The sequence below is a fragment of the Syngnathus acus genome, chromosome 9 (genome assembly GCF_901709675.1).
Source record: "Syngnathus acus chromosome 9, fSynAcu1.2, whole genome shotgun sequence".
NCBI classification, from domain to species: Eukaryota; Metazoa; Chordata; class Actinopteri; order Syngnathiformes; family Syngnathidae; genus Syngnathus; species Syngnathus acus.
The window spans coordinates 7297317-7316145 of record NC_051094.1 but is presented as its reverse complement, the minus strand read 5'-3'; the positions used below and the strand labels follow the sequence as shown (position 1 = coordinate 7316145).

The 18829-nt window shown below is 42.3% G+C and overlaps 2 protein-coding genes across 3 annotated transcripts in view; both read right to left on the bottom strand.

Annotated features, from left to right (window-relative positions):
- pde4d (phosphodiesterase 4D, cAMP-specific) overlaps window positions 1-18829 on the bottom strand; it is a 122976-nt gene that overhangs the window by 86796 nt on the left and 17351 nt on the right. For both annotated transcript variants that reach the window (XM_037259752.1, XM_037259753.1), the window contains one exon: window positions 9737-9975. In XM_037259752.1, the coding sequence (XP_037115647.1) occupies window positions 9737-9975 (239 nt within the window). The remainder of the gene's footprint in view (window positions 1-9736; window positions 9976-18829) is intronic.
- LOC119127705 (cAMP-specific 3',5'-cyclic phosphodiesterase 4D-like) lies at window positions 4831-5836 on the bottom strand. Its single transcript, XM_037259757.1, has one exon. The coding sequence runs from the start codon at window positions 5240-5242 to the stop codon at window positions 4934-4936; it is 309 nt and encodes a 102-aa protein (XP_037115652.1). The 5' UTR covers window positions 5243-5836; the 3' UTR covers window positions 4831-4933.

Below are 18829 nucleotides of genomic sequence, written 5' to 3'. Positions count from 1 at the left end.
GATAGATGACACCCCAAGACTGTTCTCCAGTCAATTAAAGGTTGCCTTGAGCGACAGGAGTGCGAATTAAGTCATGCAAATGAACAATTACTCCGACAGCAACCTACTAAAAACATATTAAAAGCTGAATAGTTGAAGCAAATAAACATTATCAGATATTTGACAATGACTTTTATTGTCTAATGCACGATGAGTTGATCTTAAATGGAATTCCTCGTCAGGTGTGACCAAGTAAACAATGAACGTTGCTCATGAGGAAAGCTTTTGATGAGTTGTCAAGGTTAGCTGCAAGCGAGGCTTCCGGCGCGTAGTGACTGCCTGGGCTTGTGCATAATAACGATGATTTAAAGATTAAAGTCCCAATGATCGTCACACACACACCTGGGTGTGGTGAAATTTGTCCTCTGCATTTAACCCATCCCCGTGTGATTTTAATCCATCCCCTGGGGGACAGGGGAGCAGTGAGCAGCAGCGGTGCCGCGCTCGGGAATCAGTTGGTGATCTAACCCCCCAATTCCAACCCTTAATGCTGAGTGCCAAGCAGGGAGGCAATGGGTCCCATTTTTATAGTCTTTGGTATGACCCGGCCGGGGTTTGAACCCACAACCTTCCAGTCTCAGGGCGGACACTCTACCACTAGGCCGCTGAGCTGGTTTGACTCTGATTCTGAATGCTTGCTGACCTTTGTTAGCGTTCTCATTCAGTAGACAGAGGCTTTACTCCACATCCGACTGGCTGAAACTACCTCGACGGGGGCACCTAAATGCGTCTGCTTCTATAACCTCCTAATGTGCTAAAGCCTTGGAAAAAATAATTTTAAAAAGCATTGGCTAAAGCACTGAGCTCTTCTTAATGAACAGATAGATATGAGTCAGTCCGCTAAGGAGGCGGGTACCATTGATATATCATGACGTTGGAACTTCTATCTATCTCCAATGAGTGCATTGTTGTACTGAGAAATCACAAATAACCATTTTGTGATCCCGTCTATGAACTTTGATGCTAATCTTGACTAATGGAATGTAGGGCACGGCGTTTATTAGCACATTCCTCACGTTCTTTGTAGAAGTCACATGGTACATAGTCAATCGTACAGCAGGGATGTGATTATGGGGTTCCTCGCAAACATCGTTAGAATTCAAAGATGAGCAACGATTATGCTAATATTAGCAAAAAACTTTCTTGGGAATGGGAGTGATTAGAGAGAAAACTGCCAAAAGCATCCCAAGAACCAGGACGCCTTATAGCCAGAAGCTAACCTGCACTCAATTAGCTCACAGAGTGGCTAGAGTGCAAGTCAGTCACACTTTCTTCCCTATTTTGTTCTGCGTGGGATCTCGACCAATCTCGACCAATGGAAAAAAAATACAAATCTGATTACAGCTACCTTTAAACCGTTCCTAAAGAACACCACGACCGTCAAATCCAATTTCGATTCGAAGGACGCAGGTAAAACGAAAAGTACCAACAGTCCAGATGGAGCCGTTCCACGTTTTCCTCTGCTTTGATTTCATCATTTCCTTTTCCAGTCAAAAATTGGACGGCGAGAAAAGAAATCGGGATGTTCCCTTTGACAAAGACGTGTAGCATTACTGAAGCGGCCCCTGCGGCGTCTCTGCAACAGGGTAGAAACGGGAGAAATGCCATGTTGTCATCAGAGGATGCTCCAGATTCTCGCTGAGGTCTCACAGAAGCCTTGAGCGACATCCAAGGCCCGCCTCCATTGTGACACATTTGGGTGATGTGTTGTACCTGAAGGGGGGCCGCTGGACTTTGCACTGCACCAGCCACTCGGGGACGTACTGTAACATCCACAGTCATTGGGGAAAGGGCGGTTGTCTCTCTGCATATACGCAAGATGGTAAGAGTGAAAGGCAAAGGGGGGAGCGCCGGCTTTTCTCATTCCTCTTCGGGGACAGTGGCCGGATAGTTGTTTATATCTGTCTGCTATAATCAGGAGATGTGTCAGCGTTATCTGCCTTGAAGCAACTTGATCGCTGAGGTTTTCATGCGAAGAAATGAGGCATGCCGTCGCCTGGCTTAATGAGGTTGTTCCAAAGTACGGCTCGCATAAACAACATCGGCAATGCCGAGCCAAAAGCGTCATATTCTTCATCTTCTTGGGCGGCTTTACTTACTTTATTGCACGTCTGGGAAGGACGACAAGTGGCCTTCAAACTGCCGCACGGCACTAAAACAACAAGCCTCGCATGAAATAGCACGACAAGCACTTCTGGTGGGGAAGGCCAGCTACCTTTTACTGAAGGCTTAATGTATCTTATAGCGGTGCACCATTTTGTTTTGTACAACACACGCTGGTTTTGGGATACAAGACAAGTAGGGACAGAACCTGAAGGCTGCAGAAAGACACAATGTCGTCATTTGATTTGTCGAGAAAGAATCGTGACCTCCGGAAGACAAAATGCGAGTCGCCCGCTTCTTGTAATGAAACGCATGTCAAAAAATTAGAAGTCCTCCATTGTTGTACTTGGTTTATTGTCACCTTCCTAGACATCACTGAACTTTCTCACGTTCTCACTCTGCTATGATACAGAAAGGAAGGTTTACCATTCTGAAAAGTTGAGTCCCAAACAATGCCGCTTTTCCACTATCAGTTCGGATTGGGTCCGGACGACTTTGTTTTGTTTTTCTCAGCGCAGAAACAAAGAAAGAGGCAAATGGTTCCATCTGTCAGACCAAAACGACAAAGAGGGTCTCCTGCATTTATGTCGCAGGTGAGAAGACCGCTGCAGTAAAGTGGAGACAGTATCATAGAAAAAAAACGTTTTAGAGCGTCATAAGGCTACAGTCAACTGTTATGATCCGTTCGACTAGCAGGTTGTCATCCAAACCAGACAGAATACAAGTTGAAGGACAAGAAGGAAGGATATGTGACATGGAAAAAAAACAAAAACATGACCAACTAAAAATCAGGTTTGTTTTTGTTCCTCACAATGAACAGTTCAGTGTATCACTCACATAATTAGTCTTTGGTGTAAACTGTAATTTGCTCAGGGTACCTCGCTGGCCGTTAACCTGCCCTCTTTTGAATGGTGTCGTACGGCATACGAGAACATGTTGGCAAAAGAAAGACACATTTTCATGCTACCTTTTTTTTTTTACCGACAAGGGTGTTTAAGTGCAGCAAAGCGGTTGCATGGCTGTGTCATTTCCATCTGTGCTCTGATCTCGCGTGCCCTCCCTGCTACGCTCTCTCTCTCTCGCTCGGGCTTCTCCTCCATGTGACTGTTCTGCCACTAAAAGACAGGAACTATTCTTGTCAGCCAGCCAGACAAACCAACAGCTTTTCTGTAGCTGGCCAGCAAGCGCTCATCAAAAGAAGAAAAAAAAGAAGAAAAAGCAATGAGGTGGTGGTGGGGTAGGGGCTTACGTCAAGTGATTTGACATAAAACCTGCGTCCCTAACAGTCACTTTAGACATGGGAGCTGATGTGACCTTCTCAGATTTCATCCTCAGATGCTTTTTTTCCCCCTCCCATCCACTCTGTCGCGCGCTCTCTCTTTCCCAGAACATGTGAGTAATTAGAGCACTTCCCGTATACACCACAGCCATTTTTTTTTGCCTTTCTGCCACTGTGCATAAATGTGTGCAGGAAGTGCTTCATTAAAACGTTGCTGTCATCACTCTTGAGTGTCTGTATAAAATGCTCAGGAGAGTAGGAGAGAGGGATTGTGGACATCGCGCATGTGTACAGTACGATACATCAGGGATGCAGAACCATTTTAATCCTGTTATAGGCGTCTTGGAGGCATAGTAAATTTGCGGGGGAAATAATTACCAAGTATCCATCTATTATCTCGTCCTCATTAGAGTTGTGGGTGAGGTGGAGCGAGAGGCAGTATACACTTTGGACTGCTTAATCGCATGCAGGGCCAAGTAGACAAACATTTACACTCATTTATTTACAACTATGGACAATATAAGATGTTCGACTGAGGAACCATAACAGAATAATTTGAAGCCCTAATCTCAGGACAGAGAAAAATATGCAAATTAAGCATGAGATCAAAATGCTGCCTTGATTTTCCAAAAAGTGGTACACTGTATATGATGAGCATTCACAAGTTTCAATTGCAGAATTGCATGGGCCGATAGCGTTTCGCTCACTTGGCTTCCGCTGGCAGCGTGAGTTCAATTACCACTCAGAAGGGTGTGATTCTAGATGCGAATGGATATGTGCCCCGTTTTTCAAAGGCACCAGAACCAGCCCAGGCCGTATTATAGTCTGCATTTGACCCAATTTAAGATGGAATAAACTCTGGTTACCTGCATCCTTGAACAGGATCGGCAGTACATAAAATAGATTGATGGATGCGGGCCAGATCAAATGCTCTCAAGGACCATGTATGGCCCACCGGCCGTAGGCTTCCCACCGATGTAACTGGAGCCTAAGTGTGCAAAATGCCTTATGTCTCACACGAGTAGGAATGGGTTTATAAATCTAAATGGCAATAATTCTTAAGGATCCGTGCACAACACGTCTGCTGATTTGCATATGTTATAATTCCTGTGACCCGCCTGTGGGGCGACACCTCAGCTCGGTGTCATTTGCACCTGAAGGTAGCCACTACCTTGTTTTACATTGTGCTTTCATTTTATTTTCTTCCCATTTCATAATAACCTCCAAAATGATCGTTTGGGAGTTAAAACATCAAAAGTTGCAATAAATTTCATGTATCATTGCTGCCTTCAAAAGCAAGATAAACCGCGTCCATTGTCAAAAACTGATGCAAAATGTGCGTCTTGATTGAAAAGCAAGAGAGAATAAAAAAAAATTGCAGAATAAAGCAACAAACCCGTCCAAAGTTCAGCAAAAAAGAACCGGAGCTGCTAAAAGACCCGGTCGCTCCTGCACACACCGCCCATCGCGAAGCAATTTGTACCCGCCACCTTTTCGCACTCCGCTCGAAGCTTACCGTCGAAGACCTTGAAACGACGACGGCCAAGACATGCGCGATTTCTTCAGTCCGGGTCGGTGTCCCGTGTCCACGGCATACGTCCGGTCCATGTTGAGTGGTTTGAGGTACCGCTCGGTGTCGGAGAAGCCTCGCTGTCTGACGCGCTGGTGGCTCTTGCGCACAAGGAGAGCGTGGTGGAGCGGCGAGAGCGCAGCCTGGTTCTGCTGCCTCCACAGATGTTTGGGAGCCTTTGCACTCGCGCCGGCGGCTCCGACGCCGCCGCCGGCCACCGAGGGCTGCGTCCCCACTTTGCCTTGCTCCATTTCACTCCTGTTCTTTTTTTTTTATTTTTTTTTATTAACAATACTTAAGGTGCTTTCTAATGCAAATGTTTGGCCAAAGCATTAGTGGAGGTAAACTTTAAGGCTTGTTAAACTCAACTCCATGAATTATCTCTCCACTGACCTACAGTACATCCATGTGGTCTTGAAGAGGTCCAAAGTTGCATTTTTGCCCAAAGTAATGTCTACATTCATGCCCACTCCAGCAAAAGGTATCACATGCTCACTTGAAGACCAATTCTGCATGTGCACAACTTTTAATGAGCAAAGAAAAAAAAGAACTTTAAGTCAAAACGCACGACTCCGTTCCCTCCTCGAATGCTCCTGTGCAGGATCCACATCCGGCGGCAAATATAGGAAACCAGGCAGGAGCCTACATTAAACATGAGACCCACCCAGAGCACCTCCCCTGCCATCCTGCGAGCGTGAGGAGGCAAAGGGTGGCCCAACTTGGCCCAATCATTTACCCACACTCACAGCTGGAAAACAGCCCAGTGCTCCAAATGAATAATGATACTAAAATTAAAATAAAATAAAATAAAAACATCTTACAACTATGCAGAGCAGACTTCAAATGGGAGGGAAATGAGCAAATTAGGTCATTCACAGATACAAAATACAATACAAAGAATAAGAAAGAAATTAAAAAAAAAAGTATTTTGGAACGCAGTAAAGTTAGTCAACATCAAAATATGGCACAACATTGACATCGCCAAGGAGCTGCAGTAATTTCAGAATTGTTTCTGACACCAAAGTCTGAACTCAATATATTTGAATTCTCTCAAATGCAATGAAATCAAGGTTGAATATTTTCTACCATAATTCCGAAAGAACCCCGATTTTCAGTCCGCAGTGGAAAAAAATGGCAGGAATACCCCACTATCAAATCTGAACTTCATTTGGGGTTATGAGGATATTCAGAGGCACTTTAAATGGTGGCAAGTGTGTGCTGGGTGAGTCCCATTGAATCTCAAACCTCTGCCAAGACTTGAGAATCATAAATAAATAATTGCTTGATGGGGGGGGGGGGAATTAGGATGTTCCAAGCGATATTTTTGCAATTCAGAGCTGACGATTGTGATAAAGAGCATCACAAAGTGGGAGCCAGCTGCCACACATCTGCCGGATCATGGCCCAACTTGGCCCCAATGTGGCCGGACTGACACAACAAAAATTACATGCATATAAATGAATGTATAAATACTTGACGTATCTCAAACTGCACCTTCATCCAGAAAGGCAACTCAACGGAATTACTTATTCTTGGGGTCTCTCCTCTTAAACGCTTCATGGAAATGAGGTCATTACCTCAGCAATCCATAATGACCACTGCACAATTAGGAAGGGGTGTCTATGGCCTCATCCATCTCAGGTGGCTTCGACCCTCGAACAGAACCTGCCTGTCCATCCCCAAACGTACACATTGATGACAATTAGCAAGCAAGCACGCTGCTTAACCGCCACGCAAACTAATTGCCGTCCAGAGTGCTCGAAACAATCCACACGTTTGCGGCGTCACATAAACATGTGTTGATTTGAGTTTCCGTGCTCGCTGAAGCTTCCCCGGAATGTTGTTTGAAAACAATTTGCAAATTTACAAATGCCCCAACACACCGTTTCATCAACGTCACGTTGTTTAGCAAAAACAGCTACTTCGCTGGTAAACACTCGCATCTACTCCCACAATCTCGCGTGTGAATTTTGCCGTACTGATTACCAGTAATAAAAACATACAGTAGCACTCTTGACTCCATCTTTTGTGGTACTCGCACACACCAAATTATTAAAATGCAGCTTGCGTTGCCTTATATGCCCAAAAGTCAAAGTTGAGAGTATTAAAGCGTGGCACCTTTGTATAGATCTCCACACTGCGTATTGAATTATAAATGAATTATGCCTGAAGCAAGGCAAAAATGCATAGCCTGTGTTAACATTCTTTCCATAACCCATTCCCTTACAAATTCTGGATTTGTGCATTTGATTTCAAATATGTGAGAGCGCTTGAGGGCTGTCACACTAACTGGACTGATTAGTGTTGATCTAGAAATACGTACGTAGCTTTTAACCCCCACAGTGGATTAGCCCAACAGTTTAATAAATCATATGTATTAAAAGAAGTTGTTCAGCAGAGCAACCAAGTTCCAAAAACAAAATGTTATTATTAAAGTTATTTCTCAATAAAAACACAAAGGAAATTTTGCTTCTAGACTGAATTTAAAATACATACATTTGTTATCTTCAGGAACCTGTCTTTGTTTTTATTTGGCTCATATACTGGAGTGGTCGCACACATTCATGCCAGACTTTTGCCTTCTACGTTGCCTTATAAGTTATTCATTGATGGCGACCGTGATAAACTGTGTTGCTACCAATTTGAAACATCTAAACATCTTCTAGTCTGGTTGCGGTTGATACTAAAGTTGCACAAAAGTTTAAAGTTGGGCTGTTTATGATGTCACCCAAGAACTCAGAAAATCTCACTGGACTTCATTTTAGCGAGCATGTAAGGGTTACTTACATAAACCAAATGAAAATAATGACATTAAACTAAGAGTAACAATGATGCATCCATGCATCTTTACTCCAGTGATCCATCCATCAGCATTCCAAGACAAAAATCCAAGCGTAACTTTTCTTACTGGGGACTTTTCTGAATTTCATTTCCACCAGAACCCTTACTGCACCACTTCATTAGAATAAAAATGAGTCCTGTTATTAACACAAGTATGACCTATCAAACAAGCAAATTGTCGTAAAATTGGATGTTTCACCTCCGAGAAGTGGAGAAAACAAGGCAGCGTTAGATAATCAATTCGTCCCATTCTGTTCTCAACTAGCCTCAAAGAGTCACCCAATCGTTTTCCAATTTATTGAAAATGATAGACACACACACTTGACACTTTAGTGTAAAAATAAGCACACACAGCCAACATTGGGCTGTCTCTTCATCCTACATCATTTCCCCGCTGGCTGATGGCAGAATGATTCAGTCTAAGCTACAAGTCGGAGCTTTTTGGGTTGGTGACGCATGGTAAACAAAGCCAAAGAAATGTCAGCAAGGCAGACAAAAGCTTCTTACAAAGGAACACTAAATCATTTGTGTGAACTGTTACAAAGTTGCCTGATCATGTAATCCACACATCAGACTATAATTTCCGACATCTTTTTTTTTCCATCGATCACCCTTTTTTTTTTTTTTTTTGCCTTTGAATTCCATTAGCGGGGCTTTATTATCCCGTCTCGATAATGAAAGCCCCCATAGCAAGCCTTATTAGTAAGCGGCTGCCGGTGTCCTTGTTGTTTACCCACTCACTGCAGGTAGCAGCATTCTTGGCAAGCAAAAAAACAACATGAGGAGGATGAGGCAGGTTTTTCATTCCTTATTTGGAACAGAACTTTGAGAGACGTGTGTATGTTGATAACGTGACAGATGCGCACTTGTCTGTAGCGACTGTAGAATCAACCATCCGAGTCGAGGAGACCTTCGACTATCTATCTTGATAAACAGAGCAATTGCGCTCGAGCGTAAAAACTTGATTTTGTGTCGATGCACACCTCATTCATATTTACGCTATGCCGTACACCAGGTATGGCAACAATCTAGAGCCCTCTCTTTCTCCTTGACGGACTTCCACTGACAGATGAATTTGACCATGGAATGAACTACTGCCACTATTTCAGCTTGCTACGTGATTGAAACGCCGTCTTTGGCTGTCGAATGCGGGAAGAAGGATTTGTTTGTCTCTCAAGAATCCCATATGGCAAACACACACCGGTACAGTCTCTTATCCGGAGTGGGCGACATTTTTCTCACATTTGTCTCAAGGTTGTTTTCTTCAAGTGGAGACAGACTAATAAGCACTCTGTAAAGGATTGCTTGAGATTTATTTTTGTATTATCATTATTTTTAATGTTGTAGGGGTCCGTGGATGGATGGATGGATGGATGGATGGATGGATGGATGGATGGATGGATGGATGGATGGATGGATGGATGGATGGATGGATGGATGGATGGATGGATGGATGGATGGATGGATGGATGGACGGACATGTTTTGTCGTGTAAGAAAAGGCCAGCAAATCCGCAGTTTTCTATTCTGCACTGCCCAATATGAAAAGATGTGTTGCTTTACATTCCATTAGGCGAAAGGCTGTGATTAGCTGGATGGAGGCATGTTTCAGAAAAGTGACACATTCATCTATTAAGCGTGATGACTCACAGCAGCTGGCAGTTAGTCATTTTAAAGAAAATTGCAAGTTACGAGGCAATTACATATGCAGGATGAATGACCAAAGTATACTCCAGAATAAATTCAGAACCTCAGTCTGAAGGGACTCGAATGAACATCTTAATCCTCATTATCATTTGAAAAAGGATTAAAGTGATTAAAGATCTTAACCATTTTTTAAAATCACATTAGTTTGACAACATTTCTGCATCAAATATAAATGAAAAAGCCTCGATGCGCTCCTACCTGCTGGTGTCAGCAGAAGTGATGGCAATGAGAGGCGGTGTACGAAGTGGGAGACTGTTGGGCCGGGGAGGAACGGTGACCGGATCGGCTTCCGCTTTGCGCTCAAAGTACGCCTGCTCGGCCTGTCTGAAGGCCAGAGGTGGCAGTTGCACTGTGCGGCAAGACAGCCGCCGCACCAGGAAGGGTTCCATGCAGGTGACAGGACCCAGCTCTGGGGAGTCCGTCGAATCATCAGACACCTGAGGAACCAGGGAAGAACATATCGGCGTAACCATGTTGTGAGGGCAAAAAAAATGGTGAGAAAATTCTGAAAGACCACACGGCGAAAATGAGCCAGATCAAATTGACAATTAATCCAACAATCGTTCCCTCTGCAATTTGCTCATGATAACTGTCACCTTGCATCACAGAAATATCCAGAACCATTTGAAATTATCCACATCAAAGCACATTTAACGTTTGTTGACATACAAGCACATGTCAAAATTGTGCCAGAATATAATCTAGGAGGTCATTTCTTCTGCCACTTGTTCATGAGAACTGTCAACGCACATCACAGAAATAAGCAGAACGACTTGAAATAATCCACAACATCAAAGTTCATGCCGATGTGTTGTGGGTCCATGTGAAGTCATCGCTCATGTGGCTACCGAGGAGTTGCAAAGTTTTCACCATCTCCACCTGAGTCCCACTGATGGCAAACGGTGCAAGATGCATTTTGCCTTGGGTCAATAATCATCTCTTTCTTCTTTACAGCATTGGAGGAGAGATTATTTTGATTGCACCAGAACACCAGCTGAGCTATCTCATTCCTGTAGGCTGTCTCGTCTCCACCGGTGATCAAGCAAGTCGTGTCATGAGCAAACTTGATGCTAATGATGTCATAAATTCATTTAATGTCATACTAATACAAAAGTTGGATTACCGCTGTTTTGTTTAAGACATCCATGCCATTTATGCATTGTGACTGGGATGGTGAATGAGCTAAGTAAGAGAAAGAATTGCAGAAATGCATCGCAAGATGACAAAAAGAGTTTCAGCTCAGGGGGAGACAGTTCTGTGCAAAAAGACAAAGGATTATAGATTCAAGGCAGCGTTTAAATTTTTTGAAATAAACGGCCTTCTCTCCTCTCCACGTCGAAAACAGACAAATGTTAATTATTGAACTCCATTTTATACATGCAAATTAAAAAAAAGTACACAAGTATTCTGTTGCCAATGGCTTAAATTAAGTCAAGACACCAAATACGAACTAACTAACCCCCCCAAAAATAAATAAATAAATAAAAACTATTGAAAGCACAAAATGGCTCAACTCATAAAGGCTTAATGTCAGACCCTGCCACCATCTTTGTTTTTGCCCGAGGCGGTTATATAGTCTCTGCCGTAGCTGGAGTGGATCTTAACAGCAAAATATAAAGTATTTTTCCTTCACCATTTGGAATTCATTTCTATGAATGGAATTGTCTTAACCGAGCCATCCTGAAAAAAAAAAAACACGTCAACCAGAGAAACAAATGTTTCACTCCCCTAAAGGCGCAAAACCCATGACCCGCAACATGACTCAGTTATGCAAAGCTTCTGCTGCTATTTTTAATATCCATACGCTTGTGTGGCTTTCAGTCACACCAAGGTGGATTGCATTTATGGCAAATGATAGCGTGATTTCCTCTGAGGTTACACCTTAGACGCGAAGGTAACTCGGTCGGAGCACATTAAAGTGACTGATGCAGCATAAAGTGAACAGATTATTTAAATGATCGCCATACCGTAAAAGCTGCCGCAATGCTGAGCAACTCGGAGACTCTCTCCATTATAGTCAAAACAAATGAATCATTTCTTTCAGGCTGTGATGGACTGAGCTCCAGAGTGAGTTGCTTTCTTTCTTCCAATCCTTATTGAACACAATAAACCCAAGGCTCAGATGGCTGGAAGTGGACTAGATGGAGTTCAATTTAATGTCTTCTATTGTTTGTTTTGTTTGGGTTTCCTTTGGTAAAGTGTCCTTAGGGAAGGTAGAAAGGTAATCAGTTATTTGCCTATTGAGCGCTCGCAGGAGTATTCTTGATTCAGGGCACACTTGACTACACAGGTACAAATGCACAGGCTGGAACAGCATGATAAATTGAGGGAGATACGGTGCCCATTTATCTTGCAGCAAACCGCCCAGAGTTTTCATTTGTTGTGCATGAATAAGAAAATTTGCCCCGTGAAGTGAGGCTCAGACGTCAGCACGGATATCCCGCGCGGCTCTTTTCCAGGTGATAGTTCCACACCATTTGTACAAGCAGCGCCGCCCCCCTCACTAAAAATAGACCCATTAACAACCACGGATTGAGATAGTCCATTTAAACAACCCGCTTTACTACAAAAAGGTCAAGGTTGGATTAGCCTGACACAGTTTATTTGCTGTTGGGCCCCTATTCATACCTTATCTTCTACAGGGTCTAGTAAGTACCGCAAAGCACTCTTCTGTTGGAGCGAGAATATTTGACTAAGCAATTATACAAATATTGTGAGATGGCAATCTGTTTAACTAAAAAGCCACAGAAAATTGAAACAATCCACCCCGTTAAGCTTTATACTGACAGAATAGCATTTGCTTAAAACCCTAATTTGTGTTCCTTGAAGAAGTATCGCTTTAATTGTCACTGACTACAAGCTTGTAAACAACGCCTGAAGAGATTAGCGTCGAAGCCGAATTAGCGGCATTACTAAGAACTCAGAGCCCTCTTCTCAAATATTATATTAATTAGGTTTTTCCTCTGGCTCGCATTGGACTCAGGGGCGGGTTGAGACTTCAGTTGACAGGCGGTAGAAGGAATGATTGGCGTATCTGGAGCAGTTATATGTCGACCTGGTGAATTTCTGTCAGCAAAGTGCAATCCTAGAGCCCCCAATGTGTCTTAACAACAACATTAAATTGACAGGGGGGTACCCCCTGCCAGCGGACCTCCGTATCTCATGGCGCCACATCATCCACGTGCACACCATCAGTCTATCTGTTTTGTATACTGAATACACACCTGTCAAGGGTTGCAGTGAGATGTAGATTATCATCAATCTCCGACCCCATCTCATGGACTTAATTTTATCTTTAATTATCATCAAAAAACCTACAGGGTATTTTGTTGCAGAAAGCATTGACCATCAATCATGAACGGATTATTTGACTCAGTAGCAAACGCTGGTGTTTACAACTTCTCAACATAAGCAAGCCATGCTAACAACGTAGCAGCCGAAGCAATCATCGTGGCTTAGGTCATGGACGAAAGTCGGGAGTGAAATGAGGCTGAATTCAAAACTTGCTAGTTCCAACTTTGTTTTTAACAGTTTTCCAACTGTTTTTAACATTAGCATTCACAGATCAGTAAAAACTCAAATTCAGTTTTGAAAGCCAACAATTTGAAACACGCTCTATACCAACACCTCAACAACATAAATCGAACACCAGCCGTCAACACTGCAGGCAGTGATTTGAAGATTACGTAAACAAACCATACAGAAGTTGCATATTAAAAAGCTAAGAAAAGCACTGGTAGGCTCATCACAGGATTAGTAAAGGTTCCAGATTTTCATTGACTGTATGCATGGCCTGGGCCAGCGTAATCAAATGATTCTGCGGATTAGTGTGAAGCTCTGTAGCGTGAACACCAACACTGTACATCTCTATCAGTCCAGGTAACGCCTCACCGAGCACTAACTCGCTTGCCCGCGCGCATCCATCAAAGTGTCAATCGTCATTGTTGAAGCCGTTGAGCTGCCATTTCCACATAATTAGGTGCATTACGCTCAGCGCCACAGACTGCGACTTGTCGTTGTGGGGCACAAAGGGGCAGATTTGATTAACCTCACTATTTAAGCAGATCCAAGGTAAAATGATTAATCTCATCGTCCAATGAGGAAAACGAATAACCGTTAACACCGTAATGTGACGAGAAAAGACAAGATGCTGCAATCATATTGTTTGTATGAGTTTAACCTTTGCAGCCTTTGGGTCTAACTCGCTTGTGCAATGCTTCAGTGGCTGATTTATTGAGATCTCAAATAACAAGCGCAAATTAGCACACGAGCGCTAAGAGACTATTGGTAATCAATTTGTATAGACTCCTCCCACAACGTTCCACGACTTACAAAGTAAAATGTGCCGTGTTTGGCAGATGCAATCCTTGTTGAGGCTAGTTTGTAATGTCGGTGAGATTCCACACATCTGTTTGCCGACATGGAATCAAGTTAGCTGTTTTTGCTCATGCAAACCTTTCGCAAACCAGCCACCAAATGTCTGAAGAGACACTTTATGATAAGTGGGATCAGTTTAAGGTTAATGAGCCTACAGTGACTCTTCTGCATTCGATGTGCCATTCAGTCGGCGCTGAAATCATGTTATTTGAAATGTGGAAGGTCAAACTTGCTGCTCCACTTACCATCTTCTGCCTTTGAGTTAACAACTTGACTCTTTAAAAAATATGATTTTATATGAAGGTGGGGACTAAAACGGAAGCTTCTTTTATTTATTTATTTTTTAAGATTAATGGCAGTAATCACGTTATGCCTCTGTTGTTTTAAATGAGCTGTGCTCAGCAGTGTTAGCATCCCCAGTGCTCGATGCTGCTGATGTTAGGAGGTGGCAGAAGTATTTGAGGATCCGGTTCAACTTCAAGACCACACAAAAATTCAATCGCACTCACAAAAAAAATAAAATGACAAAAAGATGTAGCATGACACGCGTGTGGAGTTAATCTTTGAGATGAGAGCTTCGGTCCGACTGCTCACAATTGTAGCACCTTCTCTCGGTCGCTTCCGTTTTCCACAGGGGACTTGTTCTTGTTAATATCTTTTTACGTTTTCGTTGATGCAAGCAGATCCCGGCCTTGACTGAAGCCCGCAGTTACTAAATTTGTCAACAATAGAACCGCGGGGAGCAAGTAAAACAGGAAAAAAACATTTGTTACAAGCAATGAGAAATTTTGGAGCCACTTCAGATGACAGTTCATTGGATAAAACCGGTGATATTAAAAAAAACACAGTGGTCAGAGAAAGTCGAATCAGTGGATACATTCACGAAAAGCCCATGTTATCATTAATAAATTATTGTGGATTATTGAATTAGTGAGGAAGCAATACAAAGAATACAATGTAAAAGGAGCTATTGCTTGGGGGCCCTTATTTGACATTGAAGGTGTAGCAACATCTCACGCCTGCAGCCTTGATGGTTAAAGCCTGCCTCCCGCCTAAAGAACAAGTCCAGAATCATTTGCTGGTTTCACGGGACCCGTGTTTGGGGGTTTTGGCGGCTGCGGGAGAGCAAAATAAATCAATGCAAGCAAGCTCCTGTTCCCTCTTTGCACAACTCTGGGAAGCTGAACAGAAACTCCAAAAGAAATCTGGTTTTACTTTTTGATTGCATGGGCCTTAAAAATACACATTCACAATATATACTTGATTTGAAGAGATATCCTCGCTGTGGTGCAGAATCTAAATGACAAAGACTTTATATGAATGCAGCACACGCTATAGATTTTTCTCAACATCCTCAGTTCTCCATTCAACATCTGGCACAATTTCCCAATTCCAATCAGGCAGTATCATGGGAGCTATTAATGGTTTTCAAGATACATTTTGTTTCATACATAATTTATGAATTAATTCAGATCAATTAGATGGCTTCGTTAGCAAAGAGGAAGTCATTTCTTCAGGGTTTTTTTTTTTCTCATTATTTCTGTTGTCCTGAGTGCTCAGGTGACTACAAATGTGGTCTGTGTGGGGGTTTCTACTTTTGCACAAGATTATGGTGTACTTAGCATGGTGGGACAATTGTTTACGATTGTGGCATGTGCGGGCGGGACAAATGCTTCTTCTAAAAACAAAAGTTCAGAGGCATTGTTATGAAAAGACATCCAAACATTGAACCGACAAACGAGCATAAAAAGAACATTTTGTAGTTTAATAATCTCTCATTTTGACAATACCTGAAAACTCTCTTGGTTTAATTATTGAGAAAAACTCTATTAAAATACACTAACTGCAAAGTAGATGACATTTTGAACAGTTTGAACATGGCACAAAAAATTCAAGAGTAAGATAAATAGGGAAATGCGTGTTGTGTTACAATGCACATAAGCACATGTGAAGCTGCATAGAATTATTAGATAATTATATTATTATAATGTTGCTTATGACATTGGATCTCAAAATTTGGACATAGCAAGGTTTCATTCCTATTGAATTTAGTGTGTTATGTAATCCGCTGCAACATTATGCGCATCTTGAACATGACTATTGTGCTTTGTTGTTTATCCCATCAGCACCATCTGCCCCAAGTGTTGCAATCTTTCTTGAATTTAGTAAGGCCTGATTTCCTCTTTAGGTTTCAGGATGCGAGCTCCCCGAAGGCACAGCAATAAATATGAGAGTTCGCCATCATCACCGGGAGCCACAAGGTATCCCGCGAACAGTACCCCCCCAAAAAAGTGCAACTTTTCATCAGCAGTGCCATCATCCATCTCCACGCTATGACTTTCGCAATCAAGTCTATCGGAGAGTGAATCTGAAATGACTGTTGAGCAAAGGTGAGGCGAGGGAAAGAAGTTAAAGAGGGGAAGGGCGGAGGAGATGAATAAGAAAGATTACGATTGGAGAAGTTCTCAATCACCAGCTTACAACAGAGGAAAAAAAAAAAGCTCTTTAACGTTTCCATTTTTCTGCCGGCAGTCTCGCTTGCAGAACAATGTTCTTGAAACACACTTGCAAGTGAGCTTTTGTCGACAGTTTATTGGTAGCTGGTGATTCTCGTAAAGAGCGATATGAATGTTCCTCGTGATTTGGTCATTTTCGACACACAGTGGCGGGAAATAACGACATACAGATTTCATACGATAGATTTTAAAAAGGTATCTGAGCATATCTTTATTTCCTAAATTTGAAGAACTTACGACTTTGTCAAAATGTTGTTTTTTTTAAAGCTGCAGATTCAGAGGAGCCTGATGTGGGCCACCAGAATAATTTGCAGCAAATAAGAAAAATATAAAGCTATGGTATATTTTTTTGAAATTGTTACCAAGAGGGGTTTTTTTTACCTATTTTTTCTGATGGAGTTGAATTGGTATGCTTTTACAGGAGTATTTTTCTCTTAGTATGCTTTGAATTCGAGACAGACTGTGAGTACTTGTGCTTCCTACGCGCACACGCACACACGCACGCACATATGGGCTTATCACTTGAGTAAAAGGAGAGGTTTATCTGCTGCACCCTGGAATTTACAGCCATGTGTGTATTTTTCTTTTCTTTTTTTTTTCCCGACAGCTTGATCTGCTGTCTCACCTGGCTCAGAATCCCGGAGGGAGTAAAAATTAACCCATCTATCTGCGTTTGAGGTCACATTTTTCGCAACACATTGCAAGGTGGGGAAGGTGATTAGTGGCAGTGTTTGAAATTCTTCTCTAAAAGTCAGTCGTCGAATTTGATTTTATTACTGTTTATTTTGTCGACAATTAGATGCCATTTTGCCGACGGAGGCTGTGCCACTATTAGTCATCCGCAGAGAAATGCATCCCTCTCCCCCACTTAGGAGAAATAAACGCCTCCCTTTTCCCACTTAGGGTAATAAATGACTCTTTAAAAATCAGGGGGAAAAAAGTTCATATATTGCATTGCTCGCACACAGATAATAGTCGAGTGAGATGTTAATTAAACCGGGAATTCTTACCGTATGTTGAAAACAAGTGCAGTATTGAAGTTGATCCGATCGTTTATGTTAACATGATCGAAAATATCGTGAGTTTCACACTAGCATTTTCCGACTACGATTAGCACATGCTTACACGTGCACCTAAATGTTCGTGATGTTTTCATGCATTACGCCATCGTAATGGAACGCTTGCACCTGTTTCTTGGGCCATTATTTTTATGTCATTATTTTGGTACTTGAACTTTTTTCAGGGACTCAGATGGCATTGGTATTTGCACTTTTAATGTTTATACACACTGCCTTATACAATAAAGAAAATCTATTCGACTTCAAGTAGATGCTGACGTGTGATCACTCCACAATATTGCTTTTGCCCATGTTCATGCTTTATTTAGTTTTGTTTTTAAACACCAATTTAATTCATTTCAGTATTTATATATAATTCTAAAAACGCTTCCTCATCTTTGCTGCTTCCCCTTATGTGACCCAAGTAAATAAATGCCCGCAGGCTACGCTATGGCATGATAGAATGTGGCTAACTCTTACTTGTTCATTCAGTAGGAGAATAACTTGAGTTTATTCAGTAAGCTTTTTTTTCATATGTTCATAAACCATAAAATCCTAGAAAAACAAAACTTTTCTCTTGTACGGTGTCCAAGAAATATTTTGCGATTGGGCAGAAATTTTAAGTGTGACGTTTTGGGAATAGTGAGCTGTCAAATGTAAAGTTTGGCGGATTAGCCCGGTTGATGATGTAGAACAAACACCTCGACAACGCATCGTGGAAGGTATACAAAGAAATGGCGAATAATTCGCTCAAAGTGGAAGCAAGAGCGGCACATGGAAACCCATTTTGCGAGTTGTCCATCCATTTCCCGCAGCTTATCTAGTTCAGGGTGAAAGGTGAGCTGGAGCTTTTTTCCTGAGATGGTGGGGGCAAGGTAGGGCAATGGATGCAGCACATTTTCTGTAATTTTGTACCAAAAGTCATTGTCAAAGAATAGAACGAAAGAAAGAACATCCCACTTGCAGTTTATTCCGTCTTCGCACCGAAAGGCATCGATTTTATATTTGCTTTGTAATGGGAAGGAAATTCACTGTGTCAGCCATGACTTGAAAGCGACTAAACTTTGACATCGACGGGAAGGTGGCTTCATCCCACCGTGAAATCTCCATAACGACCTTCCCGAGAAGAGTTCGCACATCACTCTTCATACATCGGGCCTACATTCTCGCTGAGCGTGCTGCCAAACACCTGCGAGATTAATCACACTTTAAATGCGCTCAACAGGCTGTGAAATGAGAATGTTTGGGCGGCTGCTGATGTTTTCTTTTAGACCGGGTTTAAAGAATAAAGAAAGAAAGAAATAGCAGACTGGCTTACCTCTCTTCAACATCAGGCCGAG